This window comes from Notamacropus eugenii, chromosome 1, assembly GCF_028372415.1.
Source record: "Notamacropus eugenii isolate mMacEug1 chromosome 1, mMacEug1.pri_v2, whole genome shotgun sequence".
In the NCBI taxonomy this organism is placed as follows: domain Eukaryota; kingdom Metazoa; phylum Chordata; class Mammalia; order Diprotodontia; family Macropodidae; genus Notamacropus; species Notamacropus eugenii.
The window spans coordinates 477,302,976-477,330,529 of NC_092872.1; the positions used below are offsets into that span (position 1 = coordinate 477,302,976).

General features: G+C 45.8%; 1 protein-coding gene across 3 annotated transcripts in view; it reads right to left on the bottom strand.

Moving 5' to 3' along the window:
- The window catches only part of COL27A1 (collagen type XXVII alpha 1 chain), a 242,942-nt gene extending 220,280 nt beyond the window's left edge, over nucleotides 1-22,662 (bottom strand). For all 3 annotated transcript variants that reach the window (XM_072632427.1, XM_072632426.1, XM_072632425.1), the window contains exons 1-3: nucleotides 22,575-22,662; nucleotides 11,890-11,960; nucleotides 4,858-6,815 (exon numbers count right to left, since the gene is read on the bottom strand). In XM_072632427.1, coding sequence (XP_072488528.1) covers nucleotides 4,858-6,815; nucleotides 11,890-11,960; nucleotides 22,575-22,627 — 2,082 coding nt within the window. In that variant the 5' untranslated portion in view covers nucleotides 22,628-22,662. The remainder of the gene's footprint in view (nucleotides 1-4,857; nucleotides 6,816-11,889; nucleotides 11,961-22,574) is intronic.
- Nucleotides 22,663-27,554: the final 4,892 nt, after the last annotated feature.

Below are 27,554 nucleotides of genomic sequence, written 5' to 3' on the forward strand. Positions count from 1 at the left end.
GTTCTCATAGAACACAGTCCAATCATCCAGTCAATAGCAAGTGGTCTGGTTGCCTCAGCTTATTGAGCTGGTAGAGTAAGTGATATTAGGCCAGGAGGTAGAGGGTAAGCTACCAGAACTCAGGACTGAGAGTTTAGGAGACCTGAATTCTGGCCCCAGCTCTGCCACTAAGTGGCTTCATGATTTTGAGTGAGTCACCTCACTTCTACAGATAAAAACATTTCCATCTATAAAAATCACACCCATTTTTCCACACCTTTTTCCACTACACTAAAGAGTAGCTCTGATTTACAAAGACGAGTAAAAGTTTCTACAGAAAAATGAAAGTCTCCATTGAGCTTATGTCTGTCCTAAAATTAAAATAATTATGATATTTGAATGTGGCTAAAAGGGGCAGCTGCACAGGTACTTTTGCCTAACTTTATCTTGAGTGAAACATCTCCTAACTAAAAATCATAGGCCATTAGAGTTGGAAGGGACCAGAGATGTAAAAGCTGACATTCATAGAAACTTCAAGCAATGGACATTTATTCTCACGTTTAATCACCTAGTCCAACCCACTTATTTTACAGATGAGAAAACTGAGATTCAGCAAGAAATTACTTACTCAAGTTCATAGAGACAGGGACAGAGTCAGCATTAGAGCTCAGGTCTCCTGACTCTACGTTCAGGTATCTACCTATTATCCGGCTGTGATGAATGCTGAGATTGGTACAAGTGGAGATTTAGTGAGGTAGGGGATGAAATCAAGAGAAGTCAGTGTACCTATCAAGCTAGGTTGAGGGCAGACCAGGACGCTGGACACGTCTGTTCTCCCATCAGGTCTAAGGAGTGTTTCTCTGAGTGGCAGTAAGAGCTGGAAGCCCAATTCTAACAGCAAGACAGAATGGAAAGTATTTGCTGCAGAGGGGAGAAGGTGCTGAGGAGCGTGACAAGAAGGAAAGCAGATTCTAAACATGAAAACTGGCCAGGGGCCAGGGTAGTCTAAACACTATCTTCCTTTTAGGACCTCAAAGACAATATGGTAGAATGAAAGACGTGCCTTCCTGAGTTAGGGAAGCCTAAGTTCTTGTTGTAACTCTCTACCCATTAATGGCTAGCTCTATCACATTAGACTCAGTGGTTAGAACACTGGGCCTGGAGTTAGGAAGACCTAAGTTCAAATCAAGCCTCAGATATTTACCAGTTCTGTAACCCTGGACAAGTCACTTAACCTGTCTGCCTCAGTAACTGTAAAATGGGAATGACAATAGTACCTTCCTCCTTGGGCTGTTGTAAAGATTAAGCAGGATAATATTTATAAAGGGCTTAGCACAGACTAGGTGCTTAATAAATGCTTATTTCCTTCCTTCTTTCTCTGAAACTCAGTTTTTCCATCTTTAAAATGAGGAAGTTGAACTAAATGATCTTAAAAGGTCTCTTCAACTTCTTAAATTCTGTGGAAAGAATAGTTTGGGAGTCTTATCTTAAACACCCCGAATGACTCTGGGCAAAGCCCTTAACACCTTGCTGGGCCTGTTTCCCACTATCATCTACCCCATTTCCCAACCTCTGCCCCATAAAATGGGAATACCTTTCCAGTCCTTCCAACGGAGCTGCAATCTCTCTGAATTTGGAGTCAGAAGGGGTACAAATCTGACTCTGACACTAACTAGCTGTGAGCCGCTAGACAACATACTTCAACTCTCTGGGTCTCTGACTCCTTACCTGCAAAATGACTACAAAATCTCTAAGTAAGATCCTTGACAATTGTAAATGCTATGATCCTCTGACTAGCCCCATGGAGCAGTTTTGAAATAGAAGGAAGGACGTGAAACTTAGAGAGATGAGTAGTGTCAGAGAAAGCCATGAAAGTTGGGCCCTCTGCCTGTGGCCAGTCTTATGTAGCTCAGAGGGCTCCATGTGACTGTGTCCTTCCCTTGGGAACATGGATCATGCCCTCACTGTGTGTTAGTTGGTGCTGTTTTAATGGAGTAAATGGATTTCAGAAAACAGGGCCTTAGGGAACATTTACATAATTGAAAAGTAATGTAAATCATTTCCATAAGATTTACAATATGGTTACAATAAAAAATAGTGCTTTGGTCCCTTTAGAGACAGGCTGTATAAATATTATTACTAATGATTATCAAAAATAATTAAATGTGTTTTTAAAATCAAGAAATTCCAAGCACTAGCCACTGTCCACTCAGCAGGGAACAGGGACTTCAAATAGAGTGGTTGGCCGGGAGCTCTAGAGCCTGGGCAGGGGATTAAAGAGCCTGGGGGCTGGTACATTTTGAGGCAGGGGAGAAGCAGCAGCTGTGGCCTTGGCCCCCTGGAAACTAGATCTGGTGGCCCGACCTGCTGATGAGTCAGCCCGGCAGCCCTGAGAAAGTCACTCTACCCTAAACAAGTGGGAAAGCTTAAAGGTGAATGTGAATTCTTGGTGATCTAAAATGTTTCAAATGTTCCTGCCCCCTGCTCCTCTGCTCATACAAACCCAAACTATTCAAGCCTGACCTTCTCACAGATGAGGCCCAGAGAGGGAAAGCAATTTGTCTAAGATCACACAGCTTATAAGTTGAAGAACCAGAATTCAAATTCAGATTTTATTCCTCCAAGACCAGTGTTCTTTCTACTACACTACCTGTTTATGGAAATGAAAAATCTCCCTGGAGCATGGATCTCCACACCCCTTCCTCCAGACAGCAGATCCACTGCCTCTCTTGGTTTTTCCCACCACTGGTCCATAGAGCATCTCTGTCTGGGGACTTTCTCCTGGTCTAACAAACCTTTGATGATAATGATGAAATAACATTTATAAAATGCTTTAAGGTTTATAAAGCACTTTCCATATATTATCTCATTTGATCATCACAATAACTCTAAGAGGTAAGGGCTTTTTACAAATAAGGAAAATGAGGCAAATAATGGTTAAGTGGCATGCCCAGGGTCACATAGCTAGTTAGTGTCTGGGGTAGAAATCAAATTCGGTCTCTCTGACTCCAAGACCAGCACTTTATCCATCCAGCTCTCTTTACTACCAAAGGTCTTCACATCTTAAAATCTATAAAAAAAATTTTAAATAGCTCCTCATTTCTATGTTTCTCTCTTCATCCTGTTGCTACCACCCCAAATCTCTTCTTTCTCTCTAAATTCTGCTCCCTACCTTCTGATAGCTGCTTGCTGAGGATGCGATGGACAGAGGAGTCCAAGGAAGAGAATGTGAAGTGTTGTCACTGTCTCTAAGGTACTTTGGATTGAGAAACACTGAATTAGTAAACAATAGGAAACCTGACCCAGCAGGGGAATGGGAAGAGCCAGGTGTCTGGGGTGAAAGAAAAGGAAGAGGGAGCCAAAAGAAGACCTTAGAAGAACACTAGTCATTTGGGAATAGAAAGATAATGGAGAGAAAACTGAACTGATGATTTGGTTCCAAGAATCCAGGGCTCTTGTCCTACATCTATAGTCAACTTGCTCTGGGACCCCAAGGAAGTTTCTCAAAGGCTCAATTTCCTCATCTGTCAAATGAGGTAGTTGGACGAGATCATCTCTTGCAAGTCTGTGACCCTATGATCCTGTGTTAGTTCTCAAGTCCCAGTGCTAAAAATCCTACAACTCAAGAAGGGAAATTCTTCACAGAACCAAGAAGGAGTCATTTTCTGTCTAGTGGAGAATTATCAGCAAAATGTCTGGGAGGAAACTCAGTCTTTATAGCAGGGATCCCCCCAAAATCAGCTATAATCTACGAGTGATTTTTAAAATGATCTTTGGTTATCAGCCCTAGTAAGCAACTTGTGCCATCAGCTAACTCCTACCCCAGGATCTGTCATCATCATAATACAAAAAAAAGCTGGCATTTATATAATACCTTAAGATTTACAAGCACTTTATAAAAGCTCAATTGTCTCTTAAATCAATTGCAGCTAGAGAGCTGGCCTTGGAGTCAGAAAGACTTGGGCTCAAGTCCTGACTCTGATACATAATGTGGGGTATGATCCTGAGCACTTAACCTGCCAGTGCCCCAGGCAACTCTGTAAATTACAGAGCAGGTGCCGTTCTGCACTGGCAGAGGGAGTTAACTCCCTGTGAGTTAACTCACAAATAAAATCGCATGGTTAGGTCTTAAAAAAAACTAACCACAACAAGAATAAAAATCAACCCTAAGATAATATTATCCCAGTTTACAATTGAGGCTCAGAGAGGTGAAGCAATTCTCCCCAGGAGAATGGAAGATTCTTGGGGATCCTGTGTTTGGATCCCCAACACTTTCCAAAGTTCTCTGAACATAGGAGGTGCTTAAAAGATATTCATCAAACCAAAGTGAATTTGCTCATGATCACATAGGGAAGAGTCAAGGGAAGAGATTCAAACCCAGGTCTCTCCTGACTCCAAGTTCAGCTCCAATTCCACAACCCCATGATGCCATAATTAATACTTCAGAAAAGTCAAGAATAGTAGGCAAACATTGGGCATCCATTATAGGCCTGGATTTATAAATCAATATCTATCCAGTGTCAGAAAACACAGGATCACAGAATTCAAAGATGGAAGGAACCTAGCCAATCTCCCTTGTTTTATGGCTGAGTAACTGAAGGCCTGAGAGAAGTGGCCTAACCAAGCTCCATCAGAAAGTAATCAGAACTGGTATTTGAATCCATGGCCTCTGGCCTCAAGTCCAGTGTTCTTCCTAGAGCACCATGGCTGTCATGAACCTCATCAAATCTTCCTGGGGTACCCATAAAAGCTGGAGCAAACAGTGATCAGATGACAGGTACTACCTCTGTCTTGGCTTGATATTGGTCTCTATGGCCACTGTCACTTACACTCTAAGATAAAAGGGAGGGAAGAGGCACATTAAGCATCTAGACTTACCGGGAAGCCAGGGTCTCCCTTCTGCCCTGGAGGTCCCAACAGCAATGGAAACAAGGTGGGACCAATTGGATCAAAGAACAGGTAGCCATCCGTGTGAGTGAGGGTGACAGCACCCCCAATTCGTGAGCTGGAGGGTAGGCGTTGTGTGAGAATCGTGGCAGCCATATGACTGGGCTGAGACTGTTTGGGGATGGGCTGGGTAGTCAGATTCTTCAGGCTTGAAGGAAAGGAAACAGTACTAGGTGCATCCCCAGCCTTCCTAGGGCTTGGATGGCTGGGTGGCCAGGGAGTATTCTTTGGAGTTGATTTCCTCTTCACAGTGGACTCAGCCACCTTCTTGCTGGCAGTGGAATTGAGACCAGAAGAGCTTGGGTAGAAGGTGGGAGGTATTGTTCTGGGCATTTTGATCCCCATGGTAGGAAACACTGGTTTCACTGGGGGCCTAGGGGTCTGGGTTAAGGTATAACCTGAGGTTGGCAAGGATGGCTTAGTAGAAGGGGAGGTCAGCTTGGCTGTGCCAGTAGAAGCCAACACTGGCTTGCTGGTAGAAGGAAGGCTTCTGGCCATATTGGCTCTGGAGCCCTGGGGCACTGTCTTGGTGGTGATTGGAAAGGAAGACCGTATAGGAGGAGGCACTGGCCTGGCGGTAGGAAGAGGAGTTTTGGCTGTTGCAGAGTTCTGAAGTGCGGGCTTTGCTGTAGGAGGATGTGGGGCTTTGGCAGGGATGAGGTGGGAGGCAGGGAGCACTGGCTTCATAGTAGAAGGGAAGCTCTTAGATGGGGAAGTTAGCACTGGCTTGACCATGGAATGGGATCTCTTAGCTGAGACCACAGTGACAGGAGTTACTAGCTTAATGGGAATATAGGGAGTCTTAACCACACTGGCTTTAGATGTAGGAGGCACAGGCATCATGGCAGGAATGGGAGGTTTAGGGGGGCGGCTCTGAGAGGTGGTCAGTGCAGGCCTGAGCACAGGGAAGGAAACTTTGCCAGAAGACAAAGGCAATGGCTTTGCAGTCACTGGTGTGGTCCAGACCAGACTACTCATTGGGGTGGATCGGGATGACCAAGGATCCACAGTGCTAGTCCTCATAGGTTGGGGGGGGGGCACCACCAACCCAGGGCTGGTCAGTGCTGAAGGCACCACCGTTATCTTGGCACCTTTGCCTGGTGCTCTGGGCAAGGCCTGGGTGGTCTTTGCAATTCGAAAGGATGCCAATGGAGGCATCACAGTGGTCAGGTTCCTCAGGCTCTGCAGAGAGACATCAGTCTGGAGGCCGAGGTGGGCATTGGCATCAGGGTCCTGGGGAAGGAGGGGAAGGAGTGGGGGCAAGAGTGGCCGGTATGTGTCAGCCTGTCTGCACTGCTTCTTCAGATATTTACAGTAATTATGAGCTGCCTTGGCAGAAGGATAAATATTGAACTGGCATACTGCACCCTCAAACTGCACTGAGTGCTGGTTCATCCTCCCAAAGAGGAAAGACCCCTCAGGATCGAGAGATTCATCTTTTTTAAAATGCAAATCCATGGGTATCTGGTGCTTCCCACAGGAAGTAATGAGGGTAACCACCTGGCCTCGAATACTGATGGCCAAGTGGTGCCACCGCCCATCATGCACATCATAACTGAAGGCCAGGGAGCGCCGCTGGCCCAGGTAGAGGACGATCTTGCCAGGAATGAACTGGACACCCAGCTGCAGCTTCCTCCTGATGCTGCGGACAGCAAAGAGGAAGGCATTATTGACACGGTGAGAACAAAGGCTCAGCACCAAGGTCAGCTCAGTACCAAAGGTGGTGGGAATGATGGTGTGGGTGGGGGCTTCAATGCGGGTCCGCTGCGTGAAGATGAATCCCGACTGGAATGGGATGACTCCTGGAGGGATAGGGGCCAGCCCCGGGGCCCGTCCACCACCAGACGACTTCTTCCCACTGAGGCCCAGCCTTTGGAGGACATCCACATCTAGGAGGTGGGGAACAAGATGAGCCAGTTACAGTCTTGGGGAAATGCACCAACCTTATTATTGTTAATATTTAAGTAGCACTTTAATGTTTGCAAAATGCTTTATAAGTATTTCACGTTAATCCTACGACAACCATGGAAGATAGGTGCCACTCTGATACCCATTATACAAATAAAGAAACTGAGGCAAACTGAAGTTAAGTGACTTGCCCAGGGTCATGGAGCTAGTATCTGAGGTCAGATTTGAACTTAGGTATTTCTGACTCTAAATCTAACCTTTATCCACTGCACAGTGGGGATGTACCCTAAACCACTAACTCATTATTCTGTTTTTGTTAAGACTTTCCACTTCTCCAAATTTTGCCCTTCTGTCAAAGCTCAGCTCAAGTCCCATTTCTTCTTCCTGTAAAGCCTTCCCACCTCCTACTGATGATCATGAGATCATGAGATCACAGATTTAAAGCTGAGAGGGAAGTCATCTAACCTAGGCCCCTCATTTTACAAATGAAGAAACCAAGGCCCAGAAAGATGTAGTAACTTGCCCAAGCTCCCACAGATAAGAAGTAACAGATCCAAGATGTGAACATGGGCTCTCTGATTCTAAATCTGATGCCCTGAGCACTGTACCATACAGCTTCCTTCTATTTAGCCTAGAAAAGAGGGGCAGTATGAGAGCTGTCTTCAAAAATCAGAAGGGTTTCTGAAAGTTACTGTCATACTGCAAATGAAGGGGATCCTCCGTGTAGCCCAGTTTCCAGATATGAAAAGGGCTTCCTCATAAGGGAGTAAACTCCCATCACTGAAAGTTCCCAAGCCAAGTATGGCCAGCCTCCATCACAAGAACCACAGATACACTGTGGAAACACAGGGAGGGATGCTAGACTCAGATAACCCCTAAGGTCTCTAGTGATTCAGTGAGATTCAATGAGATCTGGCTGAGACAATGTCCTGAGGTCTCCAGGAAGGCTCCAATTGTGAAAATCACACTAGGAGAAAGAATTCTTATCAACCTGCTGAACTTTTAAATGTAACTCTCTATGGGGAAGAGGCAGTCTCGGTTTCCTCCTGAAATCTGTCCTCTGGCCAGAGCTTAAAGTTTGGACAACTGACCATGAGCCAAGACAGGCCACATCCGCCCAGTAATTACCAGCACGGAATTTGATGGACCAAAGAAAATAACAGTCCAAAAAAAAACTTCCCAAATTTGTTTATATAAGATCCTGCAAGCTTCTCTCCTTCTTTCTGCTTTTGGCCTTCTGCACCCTGAAGCGACTGAGTCAAGTGAGTTGTTGGCATCTGGGGAACTAGCAATAAGAAGGTGGGTTCCTAAGCCCTGGTCAGATTTGGCTAACTCACTGAGCTGGGTGGGTCTGAGACATAAAATCACCAGCTAAACAAATGGGGATCCCCACCAAATATCCCTGGATTTTTAACAACCCTGGTAAGCAAGCCTTAGATGAATTCCTCTAGATTCGTAAGTCTCTCTCAGCATCATCCACTCCCCTTCTCTTTAAAACAGTTCTGAGACCCAAAGAATCTGAGGGACCAGGTAATGCCTACTCTCTTCTCTCCTTCTCAGCTGGAAAAATGAAAAGAGATGGGAGTCAGAAAATCTGGGTTCAAGTCTCAGAAAAGAGAAATTTGGAAGGAGTAAAAGGTTATTGAAGTCAATTCAATGGGAGGGAAGAGAGTGTTGGAGTGAAGGGGGAAGTTATACAATGCACACCCCATCTCTCACAGCCCACCTAGGATTTATTTATAGAATGTTAGATCTGGAAGGGACTCTAGAACCCAGTCAATTTATAACTGGAAGGAGTCTTAGAACACAGAATGTTAGAGGCGGAGAGACCTCAGAACAAAGAATGGTAAGCTATAGGGGACCTTAGGATGTAGACTGCCACTTAGAACCCAGAATATCAGAGCTAGAGAAAACCTGAGGATATGGAATGTCAGAACTAGAAGGAGCCCAAGAACATAGAATGTTAGAGCTAGAACATAGGCTGTTAGAACACAAAACATTAGAAAGTTGGAGTTGGAAGAGACAAAAGAACTTGAAAAGTCAAAGCTAAAAGGGCCCATAGAACAAAGAATGTCAAAACTGAAGGAGTCACTGAGAGCAGACTATCAGGACTACAAAGAACCGTGGAGGTCACTGAGTCCAGCTCCGCTTATTCTACAGATGAAGAAACTGAGCCCAGAGAGGGTAAGTGACTTGCAAAATAAAAATAATTATAATAACATTTAGAGAGCATTTATTTATAGTATTTTAAGGTTAATAAAATGCTTTACAAATAAGATCTCATTTTGTGCTCACAGCAACCCTGAGGGGTAGGTACTATTATTATCTCCAGGGTCACACAATAGGTGTCTGTAGTTGATGGTACAGTACTGGACCTGGAGTCAGGAAAACTTGAGTTCAAATTCTGCCTCAGATATTTACAAGCTCTGTGACCTGGGCAAATCACTTGTTTGCCTCACTTACCTCATCTATAAAATGGGGATGATAATAGCACCTACCTCCCAGCGTGATTGTGAGGATCAACTGAGATAATAATTGTTAAAGCACTTAGCACAGTGAATGTTCGCTCTAATTATTGTTACTGGGGTGAAGCGGCACAATGAAAAGGGTGCCAGGTCTGGGGTCAAGAAGACTCCTCTTCCCGAGTTCGAATCTGGCCTCTGACACTTCCTAGCTGTGTGACCCTGAGCAAGTCATTCAATCCCGTTTGCCTCAGGGATCTGTAATCATCTGTAAAACAAGCTGGAGAAGGAAATGGCAAACTGCCCCAGTTACTTTTGCCAAGAAAACTCCAAATGAGATCACAAAGAGTCAGACAGAACTGAAAAAAGACTGAACAAAACCAACATTATGGTTACTAGGATTACTCTTTTAAGTCAGTTTTCTTTCACTGTGCCACCTCGCTGTATCAAAAACTAGAATGTGAACCCAGAGTACCTGATGCCCATTCGGAGTTGATCCTTGGGTCTCACTCTGTACAAGAGTCATAAAAGTACCAATGAAAGAACATCTGGTCATTTGGGGGGCGGGGATGAGAGGGAGAGAGATATGGGTCAGAGGTGGGGGTGGGGGAAAGAGAATAGAGGAGGGTAGGAGAGTATCAGTAAGAACCGGCCAAATGGCTGAGATGGGAGAACTGAGCCAACCCAACCAAGCTCTCCAGCTGGAGCAGGCTAGATGCCTTTATTACATAAACCTTGCTCCAAAACACCCCTCCTCTGCTCCTACCCCCCTCCCCCCAAGTGCCTGACTCAGGGCTCTGGACAGCTGTTCACCTACTTTGCAGGGGAGGTGGGGGTGGGGAGGAGGGGGAAGCAAGTTTGGAAAATATGACATTTGCAAAAAAGTCCTGCTGGGCTTCACCCCACCCCCATCCTCTCTCTGAAGCTAGGTTATTGCTAAAGCAAAGATTAGGCCTGGAAACTTCCCTTTACACCTCCAATTCTAGGATCCCTGGATTATAATCTAGGCTACTTTGCCCACCCCTAAAGCAATGGCTAGGGAGAAAGAGGTATTGCTATTTTAAGAACAAGTAGGTGGCTGCCTGACAAACAGATGTGGGAGAGAGATGTTTCAGTCTCCAGACATAAAGAGAGAGTCACACCCACCCGCCCCTCTTCCAAGAGGATCTTCTGGCCCTCAGTGGGACAACTGCTGCAAGGAGTGAGAGGCAAGAAGGCTGGTGAGGCCAGGCTTCCTTCCCTACCACCCTGACTATCAAGTCTCTTCCAGCAGCCCACACTAGCTCTCTTATCTAGCCCTTCTCTGGGTACACACCTTCAGGCTCCCCTAATTTATTCTCCCATTTCCATGTCACTCCAGTTTTCCACATACCAAGCTCATTTCCTCGCACTCTGAGACACGGGTCAGGGAGCCTGGCCTCCAATTCTGGGGCTGTCAATACCAAGCTTTATAAACTTGGTACAGAGGAAAGGGCACAGGCTCTGGAGTCTGGAGTCATAGGACTTGGGTATGGTATTTGAGCCTGGATCCCCTGACTCATGTTCCCTGCACTGTGACAAGTGGATGCTTACAACGGAGGTCACCTTGGGCAAATCATTTAACCTCTCTGTGCCTCAGTTTCCTCATCAGTAACATAAAGGGAAAGCTAGGGGATAGAGCACCTAGCTTGAGGTCAGGAAGACTCATCTTCATGAGTTTAAATCTGACCTTGGACAATTACTAAGTTGTTTGACCCTAGGCAAATTTCTTAACCCTGTTTGCCTCAGTTTCCTCATTTGTAAAATGAGATGGAGAAGAAAATGGTAAACCACTCCAGCATCTTTGCCAACAAAACTCCAAATGGGATCACAAAAAGTAGAACATTTCAGAAAATCACTGAACAATGACAAAAAATGGAGGGAGGCATTGAACTCTGAGGACCTCTGAGTCCCTTCTAACTCTAGATCAAGGGTTCTGAATCTGGAGTCCATGAACTTACACAGGAAATTAATTACATCTTTATTCTGACCAACCTCTAACTGAAAGCTAGCATTGCCTTTTATTAGGAATATAGGTAACAAACATTATTCTGAGACAGGGCTCTGTAGTCCCCATCAGATTGTTAAAGGGGTCCATGACACAAAACAAAAGCTAAGCTCTAGATCCCAAAGAAAAGCCTACCTCCTATTAGAAGCCTTTCCTAATCTCCAGTGCCTTCCTCCTATTCATGCTTTCCTGTTTTTCCTGTACATAACTTGTTTCTTTGTACTTGTTTAGTTGTCTCTCTCATTAGATTGTTAAATTCCCATAAGGACAGGGACCTCTCTTTGTATGACCAGAACTTCATACGGGGCCTGGCATACAGAAAGGGCTTAATAATATTGAAGTCCAACCAGAGGCAGGAGAGAGGCATAGATTTCTGACAATGCCTTTTGTTCCTTTATAACGATTATTCCCATTTTACTGGTGCAGAAAACTGAAGCATCCAAAGGTAAGTTGTGGTTCAGAACACGAGTTTCTCCGCTACATCTCCCAAGGATGATGCTTACCTCCCTTGCTCCCTTTTCCTAAAGTAAAAAAATGTTTAAAAAAAAAAGAGAGAGAGAAAAGTACCTTCAGGATCTCCCTGGGTGAAGGCCAGGCCACAGGTAGAAGAGAAGACAATCCAGGCTAAGAAGAATCCCCTATGAATCAGAGAGGGAAAGGAAGAAAGTACACACATCAGTTTCTAGCTCCAGTAACCAGATCCCACTGCCAGGGAATGTGGTTTGGGGGAGGGGAGAAGGGAGTTGGCCAGGACCATCCAAAGCCACAAATGGTCATCTCTCCCAAACAGCGAAGATACAAGGACTGACTCAGAGTCAGCATCCTTCTGTGAAACAGGGCTCTTGCAGAAGCCGTTGCCCAGTTCCATCTCTACAAGGGTTACTCCCACAGACAATGATTACAGCAGCTAGGCTGGAAGCAAGGCCGGTACACTGTTATTCCTGGGGCTCTTGGGCTCACCTGCCCACTGCTAGCAATTGTTCAGTGGCTTGTGGGGGTGGCAAAGGGTTGCTACCATCAATGATGGCAACAGGAGTCAAGTTGGCAGCAGAGTCTACAGCTTAAGGGGAAAAGGGTTTCTATTCCTGGGTTCTTGGACAAAAGGTCCTGGGCTGTGTCTACCTGAATCAGAGAGGAGGTAGTGGTTGAACTAGTAGCAATAATTTGACGGACGTGGCATATGCCTCGCCTTATCTTTCCCTTGGGACATTTGCTGCTTTGGCTAGGCTGTTTTGACTGCCATGGTGGTGGGACCATCACAAATGCAGTCTTCTTGCCAGTGATCACTGCAAGGTCCCGCTGGAAGCAGGGCCAGTGGTCTGAAGGAGACTACTCATCCCGGGGCTTGGGGTTTCAGAATCCCACTCTGTCTACGATAATCTAAGGGAAGGTGGCAGTGGTGGTTTGCCCCATCTGGCACATGACAACTTCTGTATTTCAGGGAGTCTTACTGCTTATGGTAGACAAGGAGGGTTTCACTTTTGTTTTTTGTATCTCCAAGGCCTAGCCCAGTGCCCAACACATAGCAGGCACCTAATCAATCAATCAATAATCAATCCATCACACAGCTAACAAATTGTTATTTCTAAAACACAAGTCTGACAATTTCTTTCTTTGCATCCCCAGACCTATCAGAGTGCCTAGTACATTCCAGATGCTTGGCAATAAATTGGCTTATGTAACAAGACTGGGGTCTAACTAATTCACAGGATCTCTCAACCCCTTGTTTTGCCCCCAAAATGAGAAACTGAAGAGGGCAGAGGAGGAGGAGAAGGGGGCTCCCCTAGAAGACACTAAGAAAAGGCTAGAGGTTCAGCTACATACAAGCAGCCCATAAACTGATTGAGGGGCAGGTATGGGAGGCACAGCCAGACTTACCCTCCCCTACCTCACATCTTCCACACTGCCCTGCCTGTTCCTCTTTGCTGGATACGTAGATTCTCTGATGCCTGAAGGCTCCCAGGACACTGGTGCGGGTGACAATCCATCTCTACTTTAGCAGACTGACCTCTTGTGTTTCCAGGGGCTGAGGATAACCAGTACTCTCCACACATAGAAGGGGAAGGGATTACCCTTACTATACACTGGCTGACCTTTCACTAAGGATCACTGAGCACCCAATGGCTCCAAATAAAGAAGAAAGACAGGGTCAGGATCTTCCCAGAGGCATCAGGTGGAAAAGTACCATGCTCAAACCCTCCTCTGGCCACTCTGTTTCCAACCTTACAAATCATTTCACTTTGCATTTGCAAAGTGCATTTACACTTAATTTTTCAAAGTCCGTCACATTTGTTCCTTCATTGAAACCTCATAAAACCCATTGGAGGGAGGTACCACCAGAGATTATTATACCCACTTGACATATGAGGAGACTGAGGCTCAAAGAAAAGAAATGACTTGTTCAAATGAGTGGAAGAGCTCAGACTAGAGTCCAGGGTTCTTTTCATTGCAGTGTCTCCTACCTTCTTCCCACCTGCCTGGTGACTCTACTGCTCCTGCCTCAGTACCATCCTGGACCAAAAAACAATACAATTCCCAGACTAGGAAGCAGGGCAAACTCAACATTGGGGTCAGTACAGTCCCTTGCCCTAAGCCAGAGACTTCTGATGGATAGCAACACTGACACAGCCCAGGGTAGGGTTCCAGCTGGCCCCGGGCTGCTCAGCCTCCACTGCCCACTCTAAACACAGTTGGCCCTACGACAAAGACCAAAACATCGACGGAAAACACTTTGGCAAGACGACACTGGCATTAGTGGAAAAACTGAACAGTTTCTCCAAGTGTGGCTAGAGACGGATGGGACTGTTAATCCCGACAGGTTCCCCTTCCTGAATTTTTCCATGAGAGCTCCCCACCCAGGGCCCCTTGAGTACCTCTGAGCCAGGGGAGTCCAGAAAGACTCTTCCCCACAGGTTCCAGTTCCACCTTCCTCAGCAGAGTTCAGCCTACAGTTTCCAGCCCAAGCCAGCCACAGTAAAAGGCCTGGGTATGTTTGGAGTGCGAAAGGGGAGGGGGAACGTCAAATGAGGCAACTGAACTACATGATCGATGAGGTCCTTTCTAGTTCTAAATCTATGATCCCATGAACTTCTTAAATTTGACTGAGTGAAGGCTAGTATCCTCTCCAGGCCACAGGTAGAGGTTCAGGGACCAGGAATATGCAGGGAACTGGTTTAAGGCAAACAACAAAGGCTTCAGGTGATCTCCTAAAGATGATGAATAATAACAGGAATTTAGATTTATCTATCACCTTAAAGTTTGCAAAACACTACATATATATGTATGTATATGTATATATGTGTGTATGTATATATGTATATATGCATGTATGTCTATATGTATGTATATGTGTGTGCATATATATGTGCATTTATTTTTTTCTATACTGATCTTTACAATAACCCTTTAGGCATAGGTGGTTCAAATATTTCAGATAAGGAAACTGAGGCAAGAGAGGTTAAGTGCCCCATAGATTCAGAGGACTTAGGGTCACAAAGTGGGCAAATGGAAGAAATAGAACTCAGAACCTACTACTCCAAAGCCCTGTGCTCCCTCCCCTTTAGGCCATTGTGAGTTCTCCTCCTAAAGGGACCCAGCTTATTACCTACTTAATGTTCAACAGGAGCAGCCAGGTGGTATAGCATATATAGCGTTGGGCCTAGAGTCAGGAGGATTCCTCTTCCTGAGATCAAGTCCAGCCTCAGACACTTACCAACTGTGTGACCTTGGGCAAGTCACTCAACCCTGTTTGCCTCAGTTTCCTCATCTGTAAAATGAGTGGGAGAAGGAAATGGCAAACAACTCTAGTACCTTTGCCAAGAAAACCCCAAATGGTGTTGTAAAGTGCCAGACATGACTGAAAACAACTGAACAACAATAAAAAATGTTCCACATAGAACTAACTTTTGATTATCCACTCATAACTTATCCATGATGTGAATCGCCAAACTGGCAATGTTTCATCCAAGCCTGGCTTCCTCCAGCCCCAAGCTCACTTCAGGGTTGCCTCCCCTGGCCACCAGCCAGTGCATTCTCAGGAAATGTAAACTTGCTTTCATATTAGTTCAAGCCAAAGTGAATGAGAAAGATCAGTCTGCTGTCCAAAAGTCACAGTGTACTCCAAAGCCCTGAAGAAGTGATTTTAAAAGCATCCCTGGTTTTGGATTATCCATGGGATAATTTGGTCAGAGTATAAGATAATGTATGTAAAGCACTTTGCAAACCTATCATAACTATAACAGCATGAACACGATAGGGGGAGGGACAATTTCTCAACTGTCAAAAACATTTAGGTAGAGTGAATAAGTTGTTTCTGTCAGTTTGTCTCTAAAAACTAGCTTTTACTGAACTTTTTTTTTCTTTTTGGAGATTAGCTCTTCTCTTCTCACCAAGGAGATACTGTGACCTCCTGTTTCCAACCTGGCCAGGTTGGCTCACTTCTTAGGAAGTCTAGGGGTCCTCTGCTTCCTGAGGGTTCCCTAGCTTGGTGCCAGGCAGTGTAGACACCTGGCCAACTTTAGCCCTACCAAAATCTAGCAACGTACCAGCCTCAGCCTCCCCAGCCACTGGTACTATCAGCATGCAATATACTATGCTGGGTGTGCTGAGCTTTCTTGGAAGGACTGTGTTTGGGAATCCAAGAGTTTCCATGGGTAGCCTCCTCCTCCTCTCCTCTTTATAAATAACTCTTTGCAAATAGTCAATCCTAACACCTAAAGTACTATATTTACTTGTGAGGTTGATGGATTTCTTATTCCTACTTTTCAAGTGGGAGTAGTCAGAGGATGACCAGAACACGGCACATTCTGTCTAAACACCCGAGTTAGGATTGCAATTAATATTCCTATCTCAAGAGCCTATGCCCAACCAACCAAGCCCCCACAGGTAACAGTCTTAGCTGAGAATTTCATATCCAGATGCATTTAGCCATAGTTTCAAAACACCTTACAGCAGTAAAGGACTTTAAAGGCTGTTAGTTAGCAGACCTGGTATCTGATTCTAGAGCTGTACAACCTTAGGTCCCTTGACTTCCCTAAGGGCCAGTTCTCTCCACAAAATGGGGACAATATTTACATTACCTATGTCACAAGATACTGCTCTGACAAAAGTGCATTATAAACCTCCTAGCCCTATATAAAGATGAATTTATATTAAGTAATGTTATTATTCAGAAAGTTATTTAAAAATCTACTTAAGATAGCAGTCATATGGGTGAGTGAGGTAGGTACTATATTAAATCGACTTTGCAGAGAGCAGAAAAAGAGAGTTTAGTTGACTCTTCCAATATCACTGTGATTGTGCCAACCACAGAGCTGGGGCTCCTGGGGTCCAGGAGCCATAGATTTCAGGAGGTTCATGATTTTTAAAAATATTTTGATAACTGTATTTCTTTTTTTTAGGGGGGAGGCAAAGCAATCCCGGTTAAGTGACTTGCCCAGGGTTGCACAGGGAATAAGTGTCAAGTGACTGAGGCCACATTTGCACTCAGGGCCAGTGCTCTACTCACTGCACCACCTAGCTGCCCTGGAACAATTGTATTTCAATAGAAATGACTTCTTTTGTGATTCCATGTCTCTTATTTTATGTACTTAAAAACATTATTCTGAGAAAGAGCCCATAGGCTTCACCAGATTGCCAAAGAGGGCCATGGCACAAAGAGTAAAGAACCCCTGTTATAGACCATCTGCTCCAAGGGCCTGAATGTACCCCAGAGGGCACAAAAAAAACTTGTGAAGGGGTGGGTAATGACTATTTGGTAAACAACTATATGATCTTAATGAAATATTACAAAAGTAGTCGTACTAGTGAAAAAAATTAGGGATTGGAGAGAAGATGGTGAAGGACAAGTACCTGATGGGAAAGAGGATTGTTCTAGAACCTCTGAAGAAGCTGAAAGAGGCAATTGAAGGAGTCGTTCTTATTGACTAAAACCAAACAAATGAGGCTTTACCATGAAACCCATCTCATATTGAGCTAAGAAAAATCAGGAGCAAAGATGAATGAAAGATGAGCTAAAAAAACATCTCTGCAATAATCAGAAACTCCAAATTGATTTCCAATCAATGAGGTTACAAATTTCTGGTATACTCTTGGAGAAGCATATCTCATTTCTTACCCAATGTGCTCACCAGCCTGTTTATAACAATTTATCTCTAGGATTCTCAGTCCTGTTCTCAATCAAATCAAAAAACAGGAAATAAACCATACTAAGATTCAAATGACTACCAGTGGCAAGAAATAGAACCAAGGTTCTCACTACTTTATTTGTGTTGTAATAAACATTTAACAACTTCATAATACTAAAAAAACGTTACAGGATCAATCAAATTTTCTTTATGAAAAATTAATCTCATGTGCAGGGCGAACTCCACAATTTATTCCTTTCCTATTCAATAGTGAAGGAGAGTGGGGTATATAGGATGGTTTACTAAAAACCAAGGGACACAGAGACTTAAAAAAGTTGGGAATCCTGATCTAGTCCAATCCTCGCATTTTACAGAGAAGGAAACTTAAGGTCCAGAACAGGAAAGGACTTCTCTAAGATCACAAGGCAAATTTATGTCAGAGCTGGAATTAGAACCCAGACCCCATGCATCCAATCCAAGGTTCTGTCCAACACACTGAGCATTGTGATATATTATAAAGGAGTCTGTACAGTAAGCAGACCTGGTATCTGATTCTAGAGCTGTACAACCTTAGGTCCCTTGACTTCCCTAAGGGCCAGTTCTCTCCACAAAATGGGGACAATATTTACATTACCTATGTCACAAGATACTGCTCTGACAAAAGTGCATTATAAACCTCCTAGCCCTATATAAAGATGAATTTATATTAAGTAATGTTATTATTCAGAAAGTTATTTAAAAATCTACTTAAGATAGCAGTCATATGGGTGAGTGAGGTAGGTACTATATTAAATCGACTTTGCAGAGAGCAGAAAAAGAGAGTTTAGTTGACTCTTCCAATATCACTGTGATTGTGCCAACCACAGAGCTGGGGCTGAGAAACCAATGTCCTGTCTCCAAGTCCCCATTCTGGGTCCTATTAGCCGGCTCTACTTCCCACATAGTTTCTGGGGATGTCAAAGGGCTACCATTTGGGAAGATGGTCACAACTTAGAAAGGCTGGGTCTACATTATATTATTAATAGCATCAGAGGCAACCAGCTTCAAAGTCCACTTGTCTCACCTCTCCTGGCTGAAAGTCTAGTTCCCCGTCCCATGATTTGAGAACATCTTGACCATTTTGTTCGTTTCCACTCCTGTTCAGACTATCAGTAATAATGTCTAGCACTGGGCTTCCTTTTTTTAGCTTTGTTTGCTCAGCCCTTCTGCCTATTGAAGGGGTGTGGGGGAGCTAGAAGAGGCCACTGCTCCCAATCAGGGATACTTGAGGCAGGGGGAAGAAGGAGAAGAAATGGAAAAGAGGGAGAGGGGAAAGAAGAAGAGGGATAAGGAGGGGAGAGGCTCCCAAGGTTGTGACAGCAGCCCAAAACCACATTGTAAAGAGTCTTCCCCATAGAAAGTCAGTGTAATATAAAGAGTTCTAGATTTAGACTCCAATACCAGCAGCCTACTTTCTAGCTATGTGACCTTGGACAAGTCACATCTCTTAGCTGGTTCCCTTCTTTGTAAAAAATCCTACTGGATAGGGTTATTGTGAAGGCAGTACTTTGCTGAAATTGTAACCCACTAGAGAAAAGTGAGCTTTTATTCTAATTATGGATTTAAAAAGAGTATATGCAGGTATCCCCATTTTTAGGCTGAAGGGCCCTCTTCCAATTAATTATAAGATATGGATTCTGACTTCTCTTGGGAATAATCATGTGCTATAACCCAAGGCCCTTCTGGGGCAGTTAGGTGGCACAGTGTAGAGATCATCCAACCTGGAGACAGGAAAACCTGAATTCAAATCCTGCCTCAGACACTTACTAGCTCTGTGACCCTGGGCAAGTTACTTAACCCTGTTTCCTCAGTTTCCTCAACTCAAAAATGAGCTGGAGAAAAAAATGGCAAACCACTCCAGTACCTTTGCCGAGGAAATTGCAAATGAGGTTACAGAGAATCAGACACAAAGAAACAAAAAAGCGGGAAACACTGGCATTTTTTGAGCAGAAGAGTAACATAGGCAGACCTATACATCAGGAAGATCACTTTGGCAGCCACACAAATGGATTAGAAAGCTGGGAGATCAATTAAGAAATAGTCTAGGTGACAAAGGTTGAGGGAATTATGATCCTGAACTTGGATGATGGTCACATGGGGGGAAAGTATGGGAAGGATTTCTATTCAAGTTCAGCTGTGATCAGGCCACCTCTGAGGTCCCTTCCAACTCTGCGATTCTATGTCATTGTTTTTCCTTTCAAGAAGCCCCTCTTTGACTTCTGCATACTAAGGGAAGTGGGGTGGTGTAGTTGGTAGAATTGTGGGATGAGTCAGAAGGCCAAGTTCAGGTCCCACCTATACTACTCACTAACTTACTATATGATATACTGAAGTCAATAAGCATGTATTAAGCGCCTACTATGTGTCAGACATACCTCTCTAGACTTCAATTTCACAGGGTTTAAAACTGGAAAGGATTCTTTCATTTTACAAGTGAAGAAACTAAGGGCCAGAGGAATTTGTGACTTGACCCCAGTCATATGGGAAATAAGCGGCAGAGTAGAGCTTCAGACTTGGTCCCCTAATCCAAATCCAGCATTCTTCGACTATACCATCCCCTCCCCTATCAGCTTCTTCCTGGGTTCTCCTCAGTGGATCAACTCTGGAGTGAAATTAGTCAGTGGCACCACTCACTTGCTTATGAGGATACTGGTCCAACTGACTACCAGAAGAGATCAGTAGGAACACTACATGTAGGGACAGAAAATCCATCACTTTCTTTGTGCCTAGACAGATTTTCTATAGGGACAAAGTGAGGGTGAAGGGTTTTGCTCAGTTTTATCCAATGTCATGCTGAGAGAAAAAAGCTCATTAAGAACTACAATTATTCCTTGTGTTTGTTTAGGAAGTGTTTCACATCCATCATTTAATTTTATTCTCACAATCCTGGGAGGTAGGAAAGCTTATCACTGTTTAACAAATAAGGCCAACTGAGGCCCTTAAAGGTAAAGTGGCAGGGTTGGGGCTAGAACAGAGTTCTCTCTTGTTCCTTTGACACAGACACACCCTAGAGAAGAGATAAAGGATGAAGAGCTATTAAAGATGAAGCTGATCTGATTGTGATACATTCCATGATGTCAAACCCTTTCGCTGTTCTCTATAACTCGGAAGGCTCAGGAGCAGTGCCTAAGCATGTCAATAGACACACATCAAAAGACACCCAGGGATAACCAAGCCAGGAAGGTATTCTGCTTTGCCACCATGAGGACTCACCTATTTCCTTCTTCCTCTTTTCAACATGTTAAGATTCTGCAACATGTTAAGATTCAACATGTTAAGATTCTTCTGTTAGAAGGAGGTTTAAGTTTTATGTTATGGCTGCAGGTATGGGAGAGACGATCATCTCTCCTTAGAACTGTAGACTATAGCAAATGCCTTGTGGTTCCCATAGGGAAACTATCCTGTTCAGGCTTCCTGGTTGGATTAACAAGTTTCCTGACTCTAGTTCTGGGGCCCTTTTCTTGAACCCCACTGTCTGCTTCTTCGGCTCAGAGGAGGGGAAGAATGTTATCCAGGCTTCCTGCTCCTTCAAACACTCAATTGTCTATTATTGTCTGCTTATTTAAGGTCAGCTCTATCAGTGGGGTGCCTATCCTGAACCAATCCCTGTCCCCACCAACTGACATCTATCTTAACACCAGATTTCAAGGGAGGGCACTAGAAATTCATTTCTAAGCTGTAGTTTTTGGCAAGGGAGGTATGGGGATAAATCGAGAGACTGGGGCACCTAGGGGAGGAAGCTAAGGAGTTCTGGTCTCCAGGAATCCAGTAGGTCTGAAGTAGGAATGAGGAGTGCCATGGGCCAAAGAAGGAGAAGTAGCTGTCACCAGCAGTCCTAGGCAGCCCAGGTTCTGGGAAAGGTAGCTTGGGAGCAGATTTGCAAGCATTTGAGGCTGCAAATACCTAGTTCTCCTTCACAAAACAGGCAGGGAGGGGGCCATCTATGGGAACCTCGACTCTGGGCACGAAAGGGGCGTGTAGGAGCACACAGCTGTGGGACTAGTCAGTACTCCTCCTTTAAAAGGGAAGCTTGTAATGGAACTAATCTCTAGTTAAAGCAGAGTTTCTCCAAGCACAGATGCTGACGACAAGAGTTCCCAGCTGGACAAGGGGAAAGTTAAAATCACTGTGTTCCTCATGTACAGTCCCAGACTGACTGGCTAACACACACACACACACACACACACACACACACACACACACACACACACACTTGCACACTTGCACACTTGCACACTATGGCATACGCACACCATTCAGACACACCCCCCCAACCAGATCAGCCCAGCCCAGCCTGAAAGGATTCCACCCGGCTAGGGGCACTACGGCTCCAAGCTGTCCCCTCCACCCAAGGTTCTCAGGAAGAAGGGGCCCTGCGCCAGCACAGCAGATCTCTAGCTTCCCTCCCCACTTGGCTTCCGGAGCCCCCAGAACCCCCAGGCTGGGAAGAGGAAAGAAAATTGAGCCCAGGACTTGCAAATCGCCCGGAGGAGTCCAGCCTCGGAAGGGAGCGTCTGTAAATCATTGGGCCTGGGACGAACGCAATGTTCATTAACCCTTAACTGCCTGCTTCTTATCGAACCCTTTGGGCTAGTGGGATAGCTAGGAACAGACTTTTCACTGGAAGGCTGAGAAGCCCAAAATTAGGCACAAAAGGGGGTGGGAGGGATGCTCTTTCCTTCTTCTTTTCTCCTTCCGGATGTCTCTTCCCTCCTTCGCCGGGAGGCGGGGGCAGCGCAAAGACCCCTCAGCACCCAGCTTTGCTAGCTTTGCAGGGAAACCCTACAGGCTGTCTGCCGGAGCTTCGGCCCTCCCCTTCCCTCTCCCGAGGCGGGACCCGACACCGGGGCAGGAAGCTAGGAGCTCCAGCCTCCCCCGCCCCAGGGCATCCCCCAGTGCAAAAACGGACCCCGGAATTCCCCGCCACTGGGCTTTTGAACTCATGTAGCCAAAGATAGAAGAAAAGAATCCCTACTAAGTCTGGCTCTCCCAGAGGCCGGGGCAAAGGCTGTGGGAGGCTCTCCACGTTCCCCTCGCCCCTTCCTCCTCTTCTTCCTCCACTGGTCAGAGTTGGGAGTTTTTACTCACCCCCTGGACGCAGCTGCTCTGACTCTGGAGACCGGGGCTGATTCCGGCTCCATCGCGGGTTCCTACTTCATTCTTTCTTTCCCGGGGGGCAAAGGAGTCTCAGCGCGATCCATGGGGAGCTGCGCGCCCTGCGCCCCGACGGCGCGCGCCCCGACGACAGCGCCGACCAGCCGGCCTGGCCCCGGCCGCCCTGAGCTCTACGCAGCACCTCCCCCAGCCCGGACTCCTGGGGTTCCCTTAGTCCTCTTCTCGGCTGCTGCCTCAGTCCCACCATGGAACTCTCTCGCAGCGGATCTCCGCTCCCTCTGGGGCCAAGGGCAGCAAGCCCTGCGGTGCACCAGTGAACAAGAGAGCCAGGAACATGGGTGCAGGAACTCCGGGGGCTCCTCTCTCCCCACGCACCCCGAAAAAAACTTTTCTACGGGAGATTGGTGTTCCTGCTTTTTAGTGCCAGTCCCTGATGGCAGGGAGGGCCAAGCCGGAGACAGGATATTTTACTTAGGAGGGTGGTTGGATCTTGCCCTATCGTGCCAAAAGTTCCCTCCAGAAACTCTCCTCTGGACTTGGGGAGGAGAGGAAAAGGAAGGATTTGGGGAAATTGAAAATGATTTAAAGGCGCTCTCCTCCCCCCCCTCCACCTCCTCTCTTCGAATCCCTCTCTTTGCTGCCCCCCTCCGACTAGAGAGAGGTGAGACACTCTCAGCCCTAGCCCCAGGAACCCCGGGACCCCTTCCTTCCTTCCTTCCTTCCTCCCAGGGCCTCCCCCCGGGGAGGGGAGAGGAGGCAGGCTCCTTGGGAGAGCGAAAGGGTGTTCTCAGCGGGCGAATAGTTACTGGGGTCAGTGAGCTTCACCCCCTTATTAATCGAATCCGAAAGAAGGTTCTCTGCCGGTCCCCCCGCTTCTCTCTTCCTCCGCCCCCAGCCACATATACACACCCCTCGCCCAAAACTTCCAAGAGAATGAGACCCAGGAGTCCAAAACTTTTCCCAACACAGAGAGAGAAAAAAATCGAGACCAGAATCTGCCAGGAACGTGTTGTATGACCTTAGGTATGTCACTTGGCCTCTCAGGGTCTCGATTTCCCCAAATGTACAAATGTGGGTTTTCTAAGGTCCCTTCCTGTGTTAACATTTTTCGATTCTGTTTCGGGTGTTTCTACTATTTGTCCCCAAGAGTCTGGCAGACAGACTGCGGGGTCGGGTGGGGAGTGGGGGTAGGAGGAGTACTAAGCTTCTGCCCCCATCCTTCTCTCATAGGGAGGTACCAGAATCCAGTTCTCCCCGAGGATCTCATCTCGGTCTCTGTAGACAATGCCCTGCCTTCCCTGAATACTTCATAGAATCAGACCAAAGAGGGACCACGAAATGGCCTTCCGAGGAGCCCTATCTCCTCTCTTCTCCCTCCCCCCCCCCCCCCACCTTCCCCGTTACCACCACCCTGGTTACCCGTCCCGCCTTCCAGCCTTGCAGTCTCTGGCCCTCTGGACCCAATCACTTGTCTGCCCGGTGCAAGGTCAGCCAGCCCTAACTGAAGACAAGACGTGGTTCAAGCCAGACAAAGGAACGCCCAAGGTTTAGGACCGAAAGCACTTACACACGCACACACCCCCAAACTCCTACACGTGCCCAGAGTTGAAAGAGTCGGCCTCTTCCACACCCGGTCTTCCTCAGTTATCGCACAACCGCCCCGCCTCCCCACCCGGCAAACCTCATCTTCACCGGGCCCCCTAATCCATTCACTTGCTACTTACTTCGTGCGAAGGCGAGAGGTTGAGGAGTCTCTCCTTCCGGCCCCTAAATTCATTTGTATTCATTGGTCCTCGCAGCTAAGGGAAAATCGGCTCGGGTTTGTTTGATGGGAAGGGAAGAGGGGCGTAAAATTTCTCTTTTGAGAGGGGTTGAGTAATAATCACAACGTAATTCAGCGACCGGAGAGCTGGACAGTCGCGGGGACCTCCTGGGTCATTGGCTTAGACAGTTTCTCTAGTCTCCTAGAGAGGGAGAGACAAGGAGACCCCAAGTTCACCGGCTAATCCTTCCCTGGGATCCTGGCCCGCCGTTCTCGCTCCCGGTTGGCGGCTCATAGGTGCTGTGGGAGCCGGGAGGGGGCTTGGAGCGGGACCTGAGCCTTTTGAAGTCTCCGCTAGAGGGGGGGTCAGGGGGGCTGGCGTGGAGAGGTGGGGGGATTGTAAAAGCTGCCCTTGTCCTTTTAAATAGCTGCTGCATGGGGACTCCACTAGGCTCCACCGAGCCAGGTGTCTGGTTTCAGCAAACAGGCGAGAAAAGTCCCTAGCAAAAAAAAAAAAAAAAATACCGAAAAAATCCTTCCTGCAGGGGGCAGGGTACCCATGACTGGGAAAAGTGCGAAGGACAAACAGACCAGGAGCTGGGAAAGATGCTTACAGGTCCTCTCCGCTACCCTGCGCCTGAAGTGAGACCCGCCCTTGAGTTGTCAAGGCGACCTCCTGGTGTCTTCCTCTGACAACCCTCCCTCTCCGGTTTTCCAGCTTGGAGGTGATTTGGTGTACTTCTCGATTTTCCTGCCTGTGTCACCGGAGAAGTCATAGTTGCCATAAGAAAGTCTAACTTGCCTGAGGTGGAAAATGCCACCTTCACAGGAAAAAACAAAACTCCAGCTCCCTCAACCCCAAGAATCCAGCCCCAAGGAAGAAATACTTGGAGAAGGATGGAGTTGTTGAGTTGAGTAGGAATAAGCAAGATTGGCACAATCCCTTATATGTCAGGCTGATGGAAGAGATAAGTGCCCAAATCACCTCTGACCCCTTAGGTTCTGATCAGGTTTGGCATCCAGGGGAGGGTCACATGTCTTCTTCAACAGCACTTAGTATCTCTGCAGCTCGTTGGGCATAACAATTCAACAAGCATTTATTAAACATGTACCTAGCACTGTAGTAGGCACTGAGGCAGCTTGGACAAGTCAGAGTCCCTACCTTGATGAAACTTACAAGCTAGTGGGGTTGGGGTTGGGGCTGTAAGGAAAAATCCATAGTAACTATCATACAAAACAACAACCCACCATAGGTATTTAGGCTGTAAGGTGGAAAGAGTGATGGTTTCACATCAGTAAGACCTGAGTTTGAATCCGCCTCAGATGCATTAACTGTGACCCTGAAACTAGTCACAATGCAGGCACTTTTTCTCATATGACCTGGGACAAGTCACCTACCTCTTCTCATCTGTAAAATGATAACTATTTGTTGCATAAATAAAACTTGGTCTGATAGTCCCACTTCTTAATTTACATGTCCCTTTGAAGTGGAGATTCATCAGCTAGGTCATGGCCAAAAAGAACTGCATCATAGTACCCATGTCCCATTCTTTCTGGAACATGCTGGAGGTAAATTTTTGTGGGTCAGTTAGAAAATGACTCAGCAAAGACTATCCCAGCTTGTGAGAACCAGGTTAAGTACAGTTTTTCAGTAACCAACACTGCATTCTGGGCCTGAAGGGGAGCTTGAGAAGTTAGCTAGTTTCATAGCCTAGCTCTACCTCTTCAGTTCCAAGCAAAAGTAGTGGTTAAAACAATTCACATTTAACAGCTTCCATTTATGCATTCCTTTTAAGATATACTAAGTGCTTCCTCACAAAAACACACATTATCTCCATTTTACCAATGAAGAAACTCTAACTCCCAAAGATTAGGTGATTTATCTGTGGTCTCATACACAGAAAATGATGGAGCTGGAAATACAACCAGGATGCCCTGACTCCAAGTCAGGCAAGTTACTGTTTGTAGAGAGATCCCACAAGCTCCTTCTGTGATACACCAGAGACTGAGATCAGTGGTTTAATCCCTGGACCAGGAATTCAGTCAATCTCCCTCTATGTATCATTAAGAGAAAGAAGGAGGGTTCTTTGCCTTCAGGGACCATACAGTCTAATAGAAGAGACAGGACAAACTCAACTGAGGTAAACCAGATTTCATATCTGTAATAGAATTTGTAAGTTAAGAATAAACAACTAAGTACAGTACCGTGGCTTAAAGAGGCTGAGAATGTCCCAGGGTGACTGGAGGCAAAAGATGTTAGGCTGAGCAGGCTTCATCAAGAAGGTGAGTTTCCAATAGGATTTTGAAGGCAGGGCGAGCAAGAGTGTGTGGAAAGACATTTAGCAGTGCCACATTGCCATGTCAACAGCTCTCAACAACTCAGACAAGCGACGATTTTCCCAGCACTGTTCATGAATCAATTCCTAAGAAAGTCATTGCATTCCCCAAAGGGAGAGTCACTCATATTCATGAAATGTGGAGGCTCAGCTCTGGTCTAGTCACCAGCCACATCTCAGACCCAGGCTCATGCCTAGGGAGCTCTCAACCTCCAACAACATTGAGCTCAACACAGTAAGGACTTCCTGAAACCTAACTAAACATGGGCTCTGGGGGAGGGAATTCATTAATTCAGCCAATTCATTAATTCAAGAACCATTCACAGATGTATCGTAGAGGTGAGTCATCTGTTTACTCTGTGAATGTAGGGGCTAGGAAAACCCCAAATGCTTGTCACCCTGACAAAACCATATTTGGAGTGTTTCATAGTTCCTCCAGAAAAATATGAGTTACTATTATTCTCCCAGATTTGCAGGAGATATTAGGAGACAGAAGTAGGATATATACAGGGGTGTGTTAGTATATATCAAACAACCAGCTCTCATACTATCTCATTTTACAATGCCTGGTATGTGGTAGATGCTTCATAAATGTTTGTTTCCCTCCTTCTTCCTCTCTGAAAGAAATGCTTTCTTGCCTCAAAGCTTGACTATTGGAATCCCTTGCTCCATTTGAAGATTAACACAAGTCCCAGCTTTCCTCGAGATCTTTCCTAATTCCTGAAATAATTAGCTTTCTTGCCATTTCCCAAAAGAAAAGTATCTAACTTGTATTTTATGTACATGTTGTTTTTTGACTCAGAATAAATGGTCCTTGAGGATGATCTTTTCCTTTTTGTCTTTATTTTCCTAATC